The 20,038-nt window shown below is 36.8% G+C and overlaps 1 protein-coding gene across 1 annotated transcript; it reads left to right on the forward strand.

Annotated features, from left to right (window-relative positions):
• Positions 1–240: 240 nt before the first annotated feature.
• On the forward strand, positions 241–4,287 carry LOC113292608. Its single transcript, XM_026541490.1, has 9 exons — positions 241–505; positions 796–1,285; positions 1,364–1,408; positions 1,483–2,251; positions 2,334–2,682; positions 2,763–2,859; positions 2,952–3,445; positions 3,526–3,616; positions 3,770–4,287. Exons 4-7 carry the CDS (start codon positions 2,245–2,247, stop codon positions 3,375–3,377), a joined length of 879 nt encoding a protein of 292 aa, XP_026397275.1. The 5' UTR covers positions 241–505; positions 796–1,285; positions 1,364–1,408; positions 1,483–2,244; the 3' UTR covers positions 3,378–3,445; positions 3,526–3,616; positions 3,770–4,287.
• Positions 4,288–20,038: the final 15,751 nt, after the last annotated feature.

Consider the following 20,038-nt stretch of genomic DNA (forward strand, 5'->3'; position numbering starts at 1 on the left):
CTGTCCCCAAACTAATAACCGACATATTAATCTATACCCGTTATTTTAAAACTTTCAAAACTAGTCAAAATTTCCGTTCAAAAATGTTAAATTAGTGAATCCCCTTTGGAAACACTAAATAGTAGGCAACTAAGTGCTACGTGGACATAGCATGATAGATAAATGGACGCATGTACCCTCAAGTTGAAAGGGAAATACGCGGGATATGGATTAAACCCTTCTGCCCATTTTCTTCACAGTTCCTTCTTCTTCCCCTCTTATTTGCTCATGAATCCACGAACAAATGTAGTGGGAATGAAAATTCGAGATGCTAAATCCCACGTATTATCCACTAATTCAGTTTCTAACCCATTTCCCCCATTTCCTATTATCAATTCTTTCCCCCAAATTTCTTCCTTATAAATTAGGGATTGTTTGTGAATTTTTTATTGCACTCGATTTTTGTTCATCAGCAAGCAGTGGTGCTGAAAATGGTGAAGAAAAAAACAAAGGAACTTCAATTAAGGTATTAAATCCAAATTTTATACCTTTATATGTATGTTTATTTTGGTGATTTTTTCTTTGATTTAGTGTGTTTTTTGATTTATTATATACTCAAATGGGTTGTTGGTGTTGTTGATTTATATGTTTATATGTGCATCTGTTGGTTTATGAGCATTCATGTTTGGATTCTCTGATGGAAATTGTCGAAATCTTCTTACTCTTTTTTTTTTGCATGTTCATGTAAATTCTTACTGTGTACTTGGAACATATCTGATGTCGTTATTTTTATGATTTTATTGATCATAATTACAGGAGTTCAACACCAAACAAGTTGGCTAAAGCACCAGCAGAGCCAAATGTTACTCAGAGAAAAAGCCCAAGACTTATTGCTAAAGCTACGAATAATCTGAATTCAAGTTCTAGTAATGTAGTCCTAGATTTTGGTGATGATCCTAAGCCAACACAGCCAACTCAAGCAAGTGGTGGTGACAATTTACATGTGGGAGGCAGTCAAGGAATTGTTGATCTTCAAAATGAAGAGGAACAAGCTCGTTTCTAGACAAAAGCTTCAACAAAAGTTATTAAGGAAATGCAGGAGTCAGTTTGTAATCTAGACAATTGGGGAGAGGACGAATGTCATCCTGAAGATGAACCATGGACTCAAAAACACTTTTATATAGTGAGAGTGAAGATGCTACGGAGTGGTCTGAGTTCTGTTATAACTTTAAGGAAGTTGGTCCTGGTGGTCCTTCTGTGTGAGGTGACCGATCTGACTATGGTGACCAAGAAGGCAGTAGTGAAGGTTATGTTTCTGAACTTATGATTTATATTTTATCTTGATTTTTTTTGATGTATTTAACTAATAATGGTTGGCTTGCAGACGATGGATACGAGCAGTTGTTGGAGACGGACGATGAAGCTGAAGGTACTGTCGATGAGCCTCTGTATGTTACTTATATGGAATCTTTGTTCATGTTAAATGTGTCTCCTTTGCTGCAGATAAACTAAAAATTGATGGACCAGATGTTGACCTTGGACCTGATTTTCTTACAAATGTACTGGAAGAGGATAATGGTCTTGAAGTGGTCAATGGATCTCCAGTTGATCAATCGCTTGAAATTCCTAATGGGCATCGAGAGTGGTTTTATGACTATGAAGATATTTTTGGTGAAGACCTGTTAGATAACGAAGAGTTATTTCTTGAAGATGCAGGGGGTGAACAATTTGTAGAACCAGGTTTAGTTGAGGTGGGCACACAATTTAGTGATAAGATGGCATTCAAAAGACACCTCAGAGCTTACTATGTGCAACATGGAACTCAGTATAAGTTGAAGAAGAGTGACAACTTGAGAATCAGAGCTGTATGCAAGTTCTCTGGACCGCCAATCAATTGTGAATGGTTTATGTATGCCAGAAAGCTTCCTAATGAAACTACATTCAACCTTAAGGGTTTCTGTTTGGAGCACACCTGTATTGGAGACCCACTAGGGAGAAATTCTTCGGCTAATCCTGAATTTGTAGCTCAATGTGTTATCGAGAAGTTGAAGACTTCAACTTCATATGTTTTACCTAAGCCTGCTGAGATTGCAAATGACTTTTGGACAAGCCACAACACTCTAATTCCATATCATGTTGCTTGGAAATCCAGAAACATTGTGTTGGAGAAGATCAACGGAAGATATGATGAGAGTTATAAACTTATTCCAAGTTTGTGTGAGATGATTAGAAGGACTAACCCCGGCTCCATAGCAAAATTCACATATGGAAGGTAATTTTCTGAATTAGAAATTTGAAGTTTTAACTTATATGGATATAAACATTGATTAAACTATTATTTTTTCTTTTCGCAGGAATGATAAATTGCTTTGATCCTGTGATGATATGCTTTGATGCACCTATGAAGGGTTTCATAAATGGTTGTAGACCAATTGTAGGCTTGGATGGCTGCCACCTCAAGGGGAAGTATGGAGGTTGTTTACTTTCGGCTACATCTCTTGATGCTCAGAATGGTTTGGTGCCTTTAGGCATAATGATATGTAGGAATGAATGTTTTGAGAATTGGTATTTCTTTTTGAAAGATCTTAAACCCAGATTAGTTGATCATAGGTTGCAACTGAACTTCATCTCTGACAGACAAAAGGGTCTGTTAGAAGCAGTGGCTCTACTGTTTCCTGGTGCTCCACACAGGTTTTGCATTAGGTAATTTATTAACCAACGCAATTAGTACTCTAATTTTGTCCCATGGTGTGTGTTTTACTAAATCACTGACTTCATTACAGGCATTTATCTAAGAACTTCAAAACACACTACAAAGGTTCTAAGTTGCACAATCATTTCTGGAATGCCGCTAGAGCTTATAAAGAGAAACATTTCAAGGTATGACTTTATTTTATTTGCATTATACATTCTACCAACTTAGTTCTGATTTTTTTTTTGAAGATGTTCTAAATATTCAGTGTATTTTTCAGGCTCATATGGACAGCTTGCTTGCAGAGAATGCTGATGCTTTTTTATATCTGACTGAAGCAGACCCTAACTGTTGGGCAAGGGCCTTTTTTGACCGTAGCAGCTGTTGTGAACATTTGAACAGTAACTTTTCCGAGAGTTGTAACAATATGATATCATGGATTAGGGAGAAACAAGTGTGCAAGATGGTGTTAATGTATGGACAGTTAGTTATGGGTATGTTTTATAAGAGGAGGAATGCATGTCTATGTTGGGAAGATGGAGATTTAGTGCCTACGGCTAAAAAGTTGATTGGAAAGATGTTAATGCTGACTGGTGAGTATAAAGTAGAGGGCTCTGTGGCCGGTAAATTGTACGAAGTAACAAGTATCCACAACATAGTGTTTACTGTAGATCTTGTTCATAAAACATGTAGTTGTATCCAGTGACAGTTTAGGAGATTTCCTTGTCAACATGCCGTTTGTGCTCTTAAGATGATAAGACCCAATTGGGCAGAGTAAGTCTAACACATCACTAACACTTATTATACATTTTTTCTATGCTTGAAGTTATTAATTAATCTTTTTTGTTGGACAGATATTGTAGTAGTTTCTACACTGTTGACAACTTCAGAACTACTTATGCACCTATAATTGCACCTTTATTGGGTCCTGATGACTGGGAAGAGGTATGTTTTCCAAATTACCTATTTTATTCCCTTACAAAATTCAAGCATTATTCAGTGTCTGTATTCTAAGCTCTAGCTTTTCACTTTTTTTATCTATTGTTCATGTGCATTAAAAAATCTCTGTTTAACATATATTGTTCTTCTTTTCTAAAGCCAACCATTGTGATCAATGCTCCGATACTCATGAGGAAACCGGGAAGGCCTAGAGTGAATAGGAGGAGGAGCTAAGATGAACCACAATCTGAGAAGAAACCTAGGTCCTGTAGCAAGTACAAACAAACTGGTCACAACAAAACTACTTGTGGGGGTGGAGCAGTTGGTTCAAATCCGAAGGCAAAGAGACTTAGAACTGAGGTAGATGGTCAGACTTTCACAAGCATTAACTATAATCACGGTCAAAGCCGCACTGGAAAACATAAGAAGAATGACAACAACAACATTAATCTTGCTGAATCTTCACAATCTTCACGGTCAAAGCTACTTAACTTCAGTAGTTGATTAATGGGAAAGCGTTTATCATTAGTTTCAGTTTTTATTTCAGTAGGAAATTCGTAAGACTTCTGTTTGTTGCATGTTTTATTTGGTTGTTTTAAGATTTCTATTAGAGGGTCTTGGGGAGTTTTTTCCCGCTTTTTCTCGATCAAGCCCTCTTTTAGGAATTAGGTTTTGTATTTTTCTTATCTCATTATTTAGTATCTTTATATCAAAACCACTTGTTTTAGAATGTGTTTATCTACTTTTATTTAGAATTTTCAACTGAGTTCGGGTCATAAACAATCCTAAGATTCTTTAAGAGATTTCTGTACACAGAAGAAGAAGACAGTGACTAAGAACAGGTTGGTTTTCTTAAGGTTCTGGAGATTACTTTATAAAATTGAATTTAGGGGTCTTGTGGTCTTTTTCTGCCTAGCACTTATTAACACGTGGATAAAAAAGACTATTGTTGGTATGAAAGGAGAAAAACGGAAAGGAGGATGGACGGAAAAGATGGTTTAAGGGTATTTTCCAAAGGTAACAGGACAGAAATATAAATATTTTAAAAAAATGGAGGCATATCAATTAATGACCCTTCTTAATATTCAATAACCGATAGTCTGATTCTACCCTTCAGAACAGGAGGTTATCACTTATTATCACACCCAAGGTTTGAAAAACGGCCGTTTTTTCCGAAAAAACGTCCGTTATAACGCTCATGTCCATATACCGTATCCGTGAGGCTCACCAACACGCTTACCTAAATAACACCGATAAATAGAAAAAAATGACGTTATTTAGATTCGTTATAACCGTTTTCACACCTGTGATTACCGTTTTTCTAAAATTAATATTTCAGTTTTTTTTCTTCTAAATAACATTTTAACACATGTTTTTTACACCGTATTTTCCGTTTTCATACCGGTTAAACCCGTTTTTAAGGAAAAAAAAATTGAGTTGGAGAAATTCTTATACAATTTTTAATTTCAAACTTACAACTAAAATTTCATAAATAATCATTAAACACTTCAAATGTTATAAACTTATAATAAGTAACCTAGTGACAGTAGTGCTTGAAATTTTAAACTTAGACAAACCAACTTGTACCGGCATTTTTTTCCGACTTATTCAAGTATTTTCTGTTTTCTTGACGATTCTCAGTTGATTCCTCCTCCTCTTCCTCCGCCTCATATTGGTTCGCGTAATGCATCTGGCTGTCGTAGTTAACAGTATCGTCATCTTCATAACCATAGTCTTCTTCCTCATTATCATTACGATTATCTACTTCATTATTGATATTAATATTGGAATTATACTCTTCATTAATTCCTCGGGTATCTTCTTCTGGACGATCTTCAGTGTAATGAGAATTGTATATGGGATTTTCATTTTCATGACCTTGTGTATTGTCTCCAAATGTTAGGTTACCAAAGTCATAAACAAAGTTACTCACTGGCAACCTTTGATATCAGATTTCAACTTCTGGATCATGCCATTCGTATGGTGGAGGGAGAGGCTCTGGATTATTAGCTGCTTCCTCTTCCAATTCATTTAACCAATGTTCTTCCTGAGGTAAAACTGGTGTTTCATCATCCCCTGCTATCCAATCAAGCATATTTTCATCTGTCAGCAGGCTATGAACATCGTGGACATCGATGTTATGTCGCTTTGCTTTACCTTGAACTCTTTGCTGCTCCAATCTTAAATTGTACTGAACATATACCAAATCGTTTATTCTTGACGAAACTAAGCGGTTGCATAGTTTGGTGTGAATTCTTTCAAACACACTCCAATTCCTCTCGGATCCAGACGATGTGTTTGTCTGGCTTAGTACCTTTACCGCGATCCTCTGGAGTGATGGAAACTGAGCACCGTATGACAACCACCAGCTTCAGGATCACCTTGCAGAGCAGCCAATCTTGCTGATGGTGATGCAAATTGGCCTTGCATCATTTGCATTCTTCCCGCCTAAAAATATCAAAAACTGTGAATAGAAATTCATATAATTACGAAATTAATTGTTAATAAAAATTCACACCTCTAGCATGCATGTCGCTTGTTCTTGAGGGCTACTAATCATTTTTATATAACTTCACTGAGACAAATTTGGGGCTGAGAAATTTCATTGTTGATGAGATTGGCTGTTGGGTTGTAGATATAATATGGATTCAGAAAATGCGCTGCAGCATGAAGAGGAGAACTCAACTGATCTTTCCATCGTCGGTTAATCACACCTACAATAGAATTATTTCGAGTTTTACCCAAACCCCTTTCTATAGTTTCCACACATGTAGCAAGTGCATGAAACAAATAACCCATGGTAGGTTTATCTGAATCCAAGAAACGGATCATTTTCAATAAAGGATCACTTTCACATAGCAATAAGTGACATATATCAATTCATCATGCCATTTTTTTTTATATAGAAACAATGATTTTTTACGTGCCAACTGATTCAAGTTGATGGACTATTTAATTATGAATATTAACATTTATTAAAACATTTCTTAAATAAATGATAATAAAATGAACAAAAAATCTATATTTCTTAAAACATTTCTTAGATAAAAATGAAACATTTATTAAGTAAATATACGTTAATAGAATGAAACATTTCTTCACTTAACATTTCTTAAATATTTCTCAAACATCATGAAAGAAAAAAACATCGATATTTCTCAAACATCTATATTCACTACTCTAACATCATGAAAGAAAAAAATTATAATAAATAAATTAATAACGTATTAATAAATTATATCTCTAATTGAATGAAAAATCTACAAAAAATAATTAATATTACCTCTTAAACTTGTATTTGAGAAATTCAAAATGTAAAGCATTCCTTTGAGCAAGAAGCAGAGAACCAGAGAACCAGAGGTATTGATTTCATTTCAATTCTCTTCTTGTCCTTTTAAAGCATTCCTTTGGGCAAGAAGACATAATAGCTAGCAAATCGAAATATTCTTGAAACATTTGGAATCTCGTTGCATGCGTATATAAGCACAGGCTAGCTATGTCTTTGATCATGAAACCAACTACTCTTTTTACTTTTTTTTTTGTTTTATTTCTTTAACTTTTGAGTCTGAACTCTAAAGTACAGACCACATGTAGCATATACTGTACACACCTCCAAATGCAAAAGAAAAAGATAAATCGACTCCCTGACTTCCCTCTCTCACTCTCTTTTTCTCTAGCTAGTCTCTGACTCTCTTCCTGTTGCATTCCTTGTTGGTTAGTCTTGTAGCAAGTAGCTAAGAGCGTAGGAGTATTATTTGACAACAAAGTTTTGACTGCTTTTGAATCCGAATATGCATTATTGAAATATTGGGGAATGCATTGAACTATTCGAGTGACAACTTGAACATATCAAGTGGATAATGATAGTATGCGTGTATAAATATTGTCGGTAGACGATAACTACAATGCATTGTTATAAGTCATAGACTTAGGGTTGTGAATTTTACTAGATATCCATAAATTTGTATGTTAAAAACCCATAAACAAATAAATAAATTAAACCAAAAAAATGAAAAAACGTAGTAACAACGTTATTTAGACCCGTTGTAACCGTTTTCACAGCTGTAATTACCGTTACATAGGAAATTCAGATCACAAATTATTTATTTTTCTTATTTAACCGTTATCACACCCGTTATTTTAAAAAAAACGTCAAAAAAACGCGTTTCATTCCTATATAACGCGTTTTTGACCCAAAACGTGCTCACACCCGTCAAAACACGTTATAACGGTCACGCCTAGTACCTGTGACCTGGGCCGTGACCCGTTTTTCGAACCTTGATCACACCCTATTAAGGATGTCAATGGAATCGGAAGCATTTAGGTATAATTGGATCCGTAATCGATCCTATTACAAAAGTCGTGTCCTGTTTTTAATGATTTCGAGTCAAGGTCCTACACTAGTGGATCCAAAACTGGAGCCAATAACTCGTACCCATCTATTTCAGATGCTCATTGGGTAAAAAAGAAACTAAACTACTAAAAATATCTCAAAATTTTAATAATTTTTCTTTTTGAATTGAATCTAATTATTTTATACAAATTTATTATTATTTGTTTATTAATGTTCTAAATAAAGATCAAATGTGGGGAAGAAATCATAAAAACCAAAACCAACACTAACAAAATACAGTGGAGACTCCGTAAATTAATACTTCATATATTAAAGAAAATTTATCAGTAAAGATAATTTTTATATAATTAAAGAACTGTTGCAAACTGTATAACAAAAAAGTTACATGTAACCCTCACAATAAAAGTCCACAAACTTTCATGAATTATGAAAGGAATACCATTTGATGGACCAAAATGGAATACGCATGGAAAAACCCAAAACTGGAACCCCACTCAAAAACTTTAAGAACTATTTTCTGGGACCATGGTTTTTTCGGAGGACCATGGTCTTATTAGGCCACCTACTCTATGATGATAAGGGATGTCCTAATAATAATCCTACTTAATAAGTTTACTAATTTGCCCTTAACCTAATAACATAAACCCTAATACTAACCCTAACCTGATACATTAACCCTAATCTAAAAAAGAAAAAAGAAAATTGTCGCACCCACTCAACCATTCCCCACTCGTCTTCCTCTCTTTTTCTTCTTCTTCATTTCAAACTCGTCTTCATCAAAATAGGAATCATTCATTTTAATTTGTTTTTCATCGATTCAGTTGAATAGAAATCATACACGGGTATATCTCGACAAACCCATTCATTTTAATTTGTTTTTCATCAATTCAGTTGAATAGAAATCATCAAAATAGGCTTGAAATGGTAGTTACAGTGTTGAGTTCGGTTCGAACGTGTTTTCTATTTGCCCTAAGTTCCTAACCGAACTCACTGAACTGAAGAACACGAAGAAAAGTTCGGTTCAATGTGATTCAGAACTTAGTTACAGAACTGTAGAGTTCGGTTGTTTCGCAAAGAAATTGTAAAATTTCCATGTAACCGAACTGTAAGGTTCAAAAAATAGAAAGAAATTTTGAGGATGTAACCGAACCTTACCACTTTTCCCATTGGTTTTATTAGTCTTAAAACAGAACTCTGACCTATGAGTTCGGTTCGATCGCAAACATTTTAAAACCTCCATGTAACCGAACTGTAGGGTTAAAAACCTCAAGAAATTACAAATAAGTTCGGTTACATGAAATTTTGCAAGTAACCGAACAAACAAAAGGAAGAGAGTTCGGTAACATGTAAATTTTATTGCACAACCGAACTAGACACTGGAACTTCAGAAATTTTTTTGCTTTGGAGGTTCTGTTGGCTATGCTCTAAGTTCAAGTTTAAGAAACAACCGAACTTACTATTCTGAGTTCGGTTGGATCGCAGAAGCATGCAGTTTGCGACCCAACCGAACCTTATACACTTATATCAAATTAATTTGTACGTAAAGTTCGGTTAGTTGCGAACCAACCGAACATAACGCTGCATGCCAGAACTTCATTGATATGGAGTTCCGTAACCTGCGTGTTTGGATCAAGTAACCGAACTACATCTTCAAACTAGTTCGGTTACTTGTTCATCTCACAAGGAAACCGAACAACACCTTCAGATGAGTTTGGTTACTTATTCATCCTCACAAGGAAACCGAACTACACCTTCAGATGAGTTCGGTTACTTGTTCTTCATATAAACTAACCGAACTGTTCAAAATCCAGTTCCAAATCTTACATCTTTGGGGAATTTTTACCAATTAAACATACATTATCTATGAGAGGATGGAGATGAAGAATCAGATTCATCACTTGAATACTCAAATGGGGTGAATTGGATTTTTTTTTATTTTCCATGTTTTTCTCCTTCATCTTCTCTAACTCTAATCTCACAAAAATTCTACTCATAATAATTTACTCAACTAATAATAAACCCATCTTTTAATTTAATCTCACTAGTTGTTTTTAACTAAATTATTTTATTAATCATAACCTAAATTAATTAGGAGAGTAGATTAGGCATTAAATAAATAACTAGATATGTAGTGACCTAGAATTACTTCCAATGTCTTTACCCAAAATAGAACCATGGTCCTCCAAAAAAACCATGGTCCCAAAAAAACGGTGGAACTTTAAATGGCTAATAACCCAACCATTCATATCTAAATTTAAACCCACCTGCCAAATATTCCAACCCAAACCAAACCGGAATCCCATTTACAACCTCACTCTAGAATCAACTAAGGAATGCCTCTTCAAAGACAAGCAGCCGCCGCAGCCACCACCAAAGCTCAGATCCACTATGAACAATGTAACATTACCACCTTGAGCAGAGAACTTTCAGGATAAACCTACTGAATTCTTTGCCTGCAACCCCAACATTATAGCACCTTTATCTGCATCTACACCGCCATCTTCATACATCACATCTATCACCAACATTGAAACCTTCTCTTTGATGCCAAAAGAGAAGGAATGTTTTGCACAAGTCTTGACCAGCAAGTGATGAAGAACAAGAAGGCTTACACAGATTTAATAAATTTTGGAACACCACCTTTAACTTCAGATTTGAAATGTGATTTAGATTTGCAGTGATAATGAACAATAGAGCACCCGAAGCATCATTTTACCACCCTTTCAAACATCAAAGTTTTCACCAACAGTGAAACCCTCTCTGGATGCCCCTGGTGAGAAGGAAATATTCACACACAGTCGTGAAAATCAAATGACGATGACCAAGTAGGACATAATGATTAAAAAGATTTGAGAAACGCCGCTCTTAGCAATGGATTAAATGACAGATCTAGGGAAGGAAGGGAAATGGGGAGAAACTTTAAAGAAATAGGGATTTGAAAGGAACAGAGATTATCAACAGGATTATTTGGTTTTTGGTACTAACTTTTTGACCAAAACTAGGGTTTGGTTTAACATTTGTCGAGCCTTTGAATTTGGTCTAAAGACTAACGTTGACTTCGATTGACCCAATTAAGTTTAAATATTAATGATTTTAATTTCATCTTAGTATATATTTATATATATATATATATATGCATTTACTATTTTACCTTCTATTTATTGCACATTTACATAAGACATTTGCACCCTTCTTTTATGTATCGCCCCCACCACCATTAAAATGGAAAATGTTGTTCCAGACCCATTCACTGTAAACTCCTTTCCCTATCTCACGAACTGCTAATAAGACTGAACTTCACCAACTGCAAGCCATCTCCCTGCAATATTTGATAAGCACGCAACTGCGGCATTTTTATACCCATATTTATACTAGCTAGGTAGTTCGCTAATAAATATATTTTAGAACTTTTACAGGAGATGCAAGAAATTCTTTTCACCCGGAAGATAAGTAGCTTAACTGGCTATATTGGAGTTGGCGACTCGAGGAACCAAAAGCAAAGAGTCAGTGGGATGCCAAGGCAATTCACCTGCTCATCTGCCGCACCAGTTAGGCCATCCGTTGGCTAGAGAGGTTGATTCTGCACAAGAGAGTGAAATGGTGAAACGTGGCTCACTCTACACCATATTTTCCTTGTAAGCTTCTTCTCTGTTTTCATCGAGAGATAGGAATATCAGTTCATTTCTTTACCAGCCTAAAGGGGATCTGGGTTCATTTCTTCTTCAAGTTGCCGCAACAACGAGAAAAGATCTGAAACAGTAGTGGTTACAACAACAACAACAGCTGAATTGGGTGTATCTAGGGGTTCGAATCAGTGAAGATTTCAGCCATGTGTGAGCCGAATTTGATTGAATACGAGGCACCAAAGCTGGGGGTAGTAGAGCTGTTCGCATGGAGATGGAAATAAGATGGAGAGATGCAGAAAATGGAGGAATTAAAGATGGGTTTGCTGCTGATGGAGATGTTCATGATTTCAAGTTTCAACACTTTTCAATCTCAACTGACTTCTCTCACTATTAACCGCAACATCAATACTTGGAGGTTCTATTAGATCAAATTATAAATCGAGAAGATTAAGCAACAGATTTTGGGGGTTTTGAAGTCAGCTGAAATGGGTTTTGTATGGAGTTGTTGGATCAGTGACGATGGATCTGTTGGTTTTTTTTGTGGTGGTTGAGAGATTAGATGGTAGTGAAAAAGAAAGTATTATAGGTCGTGGTATTCGATTGAGAATGAACTGGTGGTGATTGAATTGGGTAAAACCCATTTGCGAACTGGTGCAGAGGAAATGGGATTTAACTGAATCTGCTGGTGCTGTTGGAGTTTATGAGCAGCAACTCTTCTCAATCTCAACTGAGGTTGAATCTTCTTACTATTAACAACATCTGCGGCATCAGGGAGAAAGAAATGTGTTGCTGCCATGGTTATGGCTATGAAGAAGGAAGAGAAGATGAGTGTTGAATGCTAAGTCAACGGGATAACGGTGGTTGTATGGAGATGTTAACAGCGTCAGTATATTTGTGGCTTGGCAGTTCGTTGGCTGTTGCATTACTGCCATCGATTCGTGGCTGTATGCAGCTCAGTTCTGAGATGGTTGAACTGATTGAACTGGGAGCAGTACTGTAGCCGAGTTTGGAAGAAAGTGAACTGTGATTTTGAGAAGAACTGGAGGGTTTGAACTGGAATTGGTTTGCAGCAGCGAAGCTAGGTCTGAAAATGGGTTTAAATTGAATTGCTCAGTTGTGAAATTCGCAGAACAGCAACAGGTGAAGGTCTGTGTTTACTGGATGTTTGTATGGGTAATTGGCTGGAGTCCGTGCAACCAGCGGTGATGAAATATGGATATGGTGCTTAGGAAGACAGAATCTGGAGTTGGGTACTGCGGCCGGAGTTTGCTAATGGCTTGAACTTGAAAATGGGGTTTGCAGTTGGACTGGGCTCTGGAGGTGCTTGTACCAGTCACGAGAGAATGCAGATGCATACAAATAGCAGTAGACAAGCAATCATCTTTCAGTTAGCGGTTGAATTACAGATATTAGATTGAGCGCAGCACCTTAATGAAATAACAAAAAGAAATGAAAAGAAAAGAAAGAGCATTACCCACTAAAAGAAGAATGTAGCGTTATTAAATGGGGACAACGAATGGATGCTTCGGATAGAACACCACATCCCTTCAATTCTAGCAGCACCATCAGATGTGTATGTCAAGTGCCTCTAATTAGGGTATACACCGAAATTTAGAAATCGAATACCAACCTAAAATAGCAAAAAAATATAAAAAATCGGGTCTGTTAATAGATTGTAATTGAAAAACGAGAAATACATAAAGAGATATGGATACATAATACACTTCATTGAAGGAGGACACACGAAGAATGAGAAACTAGGGATGTATAGCTGAACGAGAAACTAGGGATGTACAGCTGAATTTTACGGCCGTTAATGTTCAGCAAGTACAAAAAAATCAACCAGCATGTCAAGATAATTATATGTTAGTTCACAAACCTCGCAGTAGTCGAGGGACGATGACATGAGCTTCCCAATCAGTAAGGTCAACTTCTGGAAAATAATTGCATTTCAACACCAATCTTCTTGGTTTCCTGCTTTTGCAACACGAATTTCTGCACAACCAGAAAATCACAACTTATGAGCCCGAACATTCTACAACTTTTACCTATGAGAATCCATATGGTAGCTTTCACTCAGACGAACGTGGAGTGAGTTCTATGTAATAGATGAAAGCAGAGGTGTGCCTAAACTCAAATCATCAAACGTTTAGGAAAGCACATGGATGTTCAGGAAAGGAAACCTTTGGGTGTGCTCAGGTTTTGGCTAAGTTTTTTTTTTTTTTTTTTTAGAGATGAGAGGAAAGAGAAAAAGTTTTTTGGTGCTTTCTCGTACTATATTAAAAAAAAATCATACAAGGGGTTAGTCCTCGAGTGATTTCGGAGGAGTTGAGTGTATTTTAAATCTCAGGGATTTTGAGAGAGTTTGAGAGAGTGTAGGGAGTTTGAGAGAGTTTTGTGTTTTTGAGTTCAGGGAGTTTGGGGGAGTGTAGGGAGTTTGAGAGAGTTTATTAGAGGGAGTTTGGGGGAGTTTGAGAGAGTTCACTCCTAACTCATTCTCTTTTAAGAAACAATAAACCCTTATTTGCAAATAACATTGATCTTTAATCAAAAGAAAAAAATAAATGAAAATGATTATATCTCTGTATCAATAGTATGTTATTTTGTGCAACGAGATAATTTTTTTCCCTTCAATAAACGACTGCATTTCTTTTCTCTACCATTGCTGGGATATGTGTACCGTCCATAGCTCCAATGCAATCCTTAATGTAAGGATAAAATCGTGTACTCTCACGAATTTTAAATCGAGTTGCACTTGTTGGCTTAACCATCATCCTCGGAGCTATAGAATTTAAAGCTCGCAACATCCTGTTGAAGTTTTTACTAACTGTCCACCGAGAGCGACCAAATGTGTCACGTATTGTGCAATATTGTGAACTTTGGCCAACAATGAGTAAAAATGTACCAAACATTTCTTCAATAGAAACACATCTTGTATCACATAATGATGTAGTTTCTCTAATGATACAACATAGTTTTAGAAAAATATCAGGGTACATCCTATAACTTCTTCGAAAGTCTTCTGGGTCTTGACGCAAAACTCTCCTTATATAGTTATATCCAAACAAAGTAACTGGGCGTCTCATTGGTCTTTCAATACGCTGACTTTGTATGTATGGCAATTGCTTGATTATATCCATCAACCATGAATGCACCGCTGAAAGTATATTCAAAAATATGGATAGTTCAAATTCATTATTGCTGCTTACCTCTTCATCATCACTGCTTTCTTCTTCTGTATCAAAGGCTTCATCTTCACTTTCAGTAGATAAATCCAAATCAGACATGTTCACCTAAAAAGATGATAAAAGTATTTTTTTTTTTATTAGAATCATCATTATTTCAAAAGCATAAAAGTATATGTATATAGAAAATAAGCATATAGAATATAAAGTTCATAAATTCAATCATAATAACCATAAAGATGTCAACCCATAAAAATTAGTAGCAATCAATCCATAACAATAAGTTCTCAACTAGGAGAAAAGAAAAATTAAATACTAATAGTTATGAAGAAAAACGATCAAATGTTGTAACTCTAAAAGCCCATTAAACCTAATAGAAACTTGCAAAGATGACAGGTTTATTCTTTTAACTTTGAACCAATCCACAACTTTCTCTCTTCAGGAGTAAAACGTATGAATAAGTTCTTCTTGTGATTGTTGTCCAGCATTTCAATTACTTCCAGCTTATCTTCCAAAGAAATTTCATTCATGCCATAAACAAGATCCCATACTTGGTTATCTTTCTTATCCTTATCAATTCTGCGCATTTCTTTTTCAATTTTGCGGTCTTCTTTCTCTTTCGCAATAAGAGCATGCATTGAATCAATAGAAGAAGCAATCGATGAACTGTTGGCAATCAATTTCTCTAGATAATCAGACTTCCCAGTAGGATTAGTTGATGTAGAAGAGTCACCAATATCACACCTTGGTCTTTTCTTCGGTGCCGTTTTTCTGACAGGAATTTTCTTTGTGTTCATATCTTGAGTTTCATTTTTATCTTGTTCATCACTTTCCTCTAAGCCATATCCCACGTATGATACGTTAAAAGCATTATCATATTGCTCTCGTTGAGTATAATCAACATCGAAGTAATCATCTTGTTCATCTTCCTTATCACAGGTTCTAGCACTTGTACCCTCATGGGTAAGATCAACTGTAACTTTTCCAGAAGCACATTTATTCCCAAAAACAATAAGCAAGTCAGCATAGTCTTTACCATTATCTTCCCTTAAGTTAGTTTGGTTTGGATGGCTCTGTTAACATACAAAAAATAAATAAAGGATAAAGCATGAATTAGAACTCTGCACAAAATAGAAGAAAAAAATATCAAATTTAGTTTTCAGTAAGTAACACACACATACCTCAAAGTAATTGTTCCACATCTCGTCGGATCCAGTAATCATCTTGTTAGCATCATCCCAACCGAATCCAGAAGTACAAGATTTAAACAAATCCTGGTATTGACCAAATATAGTCTTCAGCCATCTATGTTTCCCTTTATAGTTCTCAAAATATTTGTCACAACCACATGCTTGGTTAAGTTTTGGAAGTATCTCCTCTTCCACTATTCTCTTAGTAAAACATCCACTAGTATCTTTCTTCTTATCAAATGTAGCTTCTACCAACAGTTCCAATAATTTCTCAGTCTCTCGAGTTGTCCATTGTTTGTAATTCGTAGTCACTTCCGTTTCCGTTTCCGGTTCCGTATTCTTATTCTTCCTAACATTCTTTTTCTTCTTGTTGTTTTCAGCAGGTTGACTGGATTTTTCCATTCTATGGTGTGACATGTTAGCTACATTAGTACTTAGACTAATACTAGAACTTAACAAAGCAAGGATAGTAATAACACCAAACAGTCTAATGTAAACATGATAAAAAATGTGATACTAGATTACACAGTACTAACACGCAGAGCTACTTAGCCAAATTTTTAATCAAATAAAATCCCTTAGCAACTCCTTGCAACAAAAGCACCGTATGAATTGGCTAAAACACGCCAATACGGAATGAAGTACGCTACTGTATTGAACTTTGGCATATAGAATAGAAGAGAAGTATGTGTCTAAATAAGAGGACTTAACAAGTGATAGTGATTCTCAATGACACCCATGCAAAGTAGCAAGCCAATTAATGCATGATGACATAACAAATTATGAAGATAGCTGTAAAGGAATTCTGTTTCACCGAAACACAGTTTCAGATTGGCTAATCTTTGCAGTACTAATACTTACCAGATCCTATTTAAATTTTTACGGTACACTTAAAACTGAATATTCCACAACACACTAAAAATTCATAGTATTCCAACGGTTCATTAAAAAGATACATTACTCAGAACCCGACTACTTTCAATACGTGCATACTGGTGGGCCCGGGAAAGCGTATAAAATTGAAGCGAAATGAAACGGGCCTACAGTAATACCGCAAGTGCACGGTCGTCAGTTGTAGATCGTGCAAGTACGGGTCGATCCACAGAGACTGGGTGTGTTTTGGAGTGTTTATAGCTATTTGGGCTCTAAATTGCCATTGTTGGGCTTTGGGTACCAAAGGGTCTTGAATATCAATGGGCTATGAATACCCTTAGGAACTGTTGCTTTCACAATAAGAGCAAGATGGGCTTTGATTAACTGTGAAGCAGTTTGGGCTTTGGTCTTTTGAATTGCACTGGGCCTTGGGCTAACAGTGAACTGTTGGGCTTTTGCTTGGCAGCAGGCTTGGCAGCAACAGCAGCAGCAGCAGCAATAACAGCAGAAGCAACACAGAGAAGGCACCAGCAGCAGCAGGGGAAAGAAAAGGCAGCTGCAGAAGCAAAGAAAAGAAACCAGCAGCAACAGGGAAAAGGCAGCAGTGCTTTGGCTTGGCAGCAGCAACAGCAGCAGCAGCAGCTCAGGAAACAGCAGATGGCAGCACCACTCCCCGGCAGCGGCGCCAAAAACTTGATGTGGAATGGAAAACACACAAAAACTCTTGCAAGTATACAAGGCCAAGTTTATAATATAGGAGGAAAGCAGGGGAAAGTCCACAGGGAGTGGGAGCATACAAGAAGTTTTCCTAAGCTAGCAAATGATGTAAAACAAGATACAATCTCACAATGTTATAGTGGCAGTGAAACAAAGAAGGCAAATGGCATGAACCAAGGCTGCAAGGTAAAGCAAAGAAAACAGCTAAGAAAACAGCAAGGTAAAGCAGCTAAGAACCAAGGCTTGGAAGCCAAGGGCAGAGGTGAGTTTGTGCACTGACTTCAGTGCACAAAAGGCTTCAAAATGCAAGAAACAAAGGCAAGAAAATAAACTGAATTTGAAAGCACACAGAACTGAACTTGAGTGACTGAGAAAAAAAAAGGAATTGTGGCTAAGCTAAGGCTTAGATTCCACATGGTGTCCTAATCAGATAGCAGATTCCTAGGTTGAGTTGAGTCCAATGCGTACAATATAAAGGAAAGAAAAACAGCTTGCTAACAGAAATACCCCTAGTATTGACTGTCTTTTGACAGCACAATCAATCACAAGCAGTCATAGCACTGCTTTCTTCCCAATGCACAAGAAAAACAAGCATATGGCATCCTATCCTAGCAATTTACCATTTGACAGTGCACCAAGGCTTCATCACAGCCTTAGCTTGTTGCTAATTAGCTCATACTACACATGATAACAACACAAGCATTCATCATGCAAAATAATTCAAACATAACATACACACAAAAATCAACTGTAACTGCATAAGAAGACTGAAATTGGAATTGCATAATAATTTGGTTTTAATTCTCTACTGGCTAGTCCAGAGAGCCTTCTCCCCGGCAGAGAAGGCTCAAAGATATTATATTTAAATGCAAAATGTTCCCCGGCAGCGGCGCCAAAAACTTGGTGGGCCCGGGGATGCGTATAAAATTAAGCGAAGAAACGCGGGCCTACAGTAATACCGCAAGTGCACGGTCGTCGGTTGTAGCTCGTGCAAGTACGGGTCGATCCACAGAGATTGGGAGTGTTTTGTAGTGTTTAGCTATTTTGGGTTCTAGTTGCTATTGTTGGGCTTTGGGTACCAATGGATTTTGGTAACCAATGGGTTATGATTGTGCTTTGGGCCTTTGAATTCTTTGGGAATGAACTGGGCTTTAGCTTTAGCCTATCAGTACACTAGGCTTTTGAATAGAACTGTGGACTTGGGCTTTGGTCTCTGAATTAGGCTTTTGATTAAGCCCACAGTTGACTGAATTGGGTTTGAGCCTTAATGAACTGGGCTTTAACTTTTGGTTCAAACCTGGGCTTGGTAACAGTGAACTGGGCCTTTGCTTGGAAAGTGAACTATTACAGTGGGCTTTAGTAATGACTCTGGGCTGAGCCAAGCTCAGTTGCATCAGCAGCAGCAGTGGAAGGGAGGCAATGCAGCAATGCAGAGGAAAGCAGCAGTGGAAGGGTTGAAGCAGCAGCTGCAGCAGTAGAAGGAAAAGGCAGCTGCAGCAACAGCAGCTACAACAACAGCAGTGCAAAGAAAGCAGCTGCACAAGCACTGAGTAGCAGGGTAGGGAAGCAACAACAGGGAAAAAGCAACAGCAGCAGGGCTTCTGGCTTAGTAGCAAAAGAGGAGTGTAAACAGTGGCTCTAGGCCAAAGATGGAAGCAAACCAGAGAACAAAAGAATGGCAAAAACAGCAAAGATTAAACAGACTAAAAACTAAACAGCAAAAGAAAGATGACAATGAAGAAAACAGTGTGAACAAGATAAATGAACCAAGGCCTAAGGCCAAGGGCAAGGGAGATGGTGAAACTGAAATGGTGACAATGCAAGGCCAAGGGAAGAATACAGGCAAACAAATAGAATGGGAAGAGAATTAGCTTGCTATAAGCACTAATTTCTCCCAATGCTCAATCAACACAATGCATCCTAAGCATACAAAAATGGAATGGCAAGATAATAAGCTTGCTATGAGCACTGATTTCTTCCATTACTCAATCAATTCAGTGCTTCTAAGGCTTCTAGCCTAGCATTCCATCACTTCACATGTATCACAAACTTAACACTAAACATTTACAGTGAATTAACATGACACTAACATGACATTAACAATGACTCTAACACATAAACAAGAACTGGAATTAAACATAAAATAAAACAGAAATTGAAAATTAACTAAAATTGAAATTGAAATTTAAAATTAAACATTAACAGAACTTCACAGTCCTGGACACTGGCTAGTCCAGCATACCTTTACAACACACCCACAACCCTCAATTTATAGTCCACAACACTCAATTAGGGTTCTACAAGTTTCCCCCAAATCAGTCAAAATTAGGGTTAGATATTTTACCTAATTTGATGTGATAACTCCCAATTCTTCTCGACCCATGCTTCCATTTGTACTCCTCTACCTCTCCACGCCTCCAATTGCTCTCCTAACTCACCTAACTTACCAATTTTTCACACGTTAGGGTTTTGAGAAAAACGTG

This window comes from Papaver somniferum, chromosome 7, assembly GCF_003573695.1.
Source record: "Papaver somniferum cultivar HN1 chromosome 7, ASM357369v1, whole genome shotgun sequence".
NCBI lineage: Eukaryota > Viridiplantae > Streptophyta > Magnoliopsida > Ranunculales > Papaveraceae > Papaver > Papaver somniferum.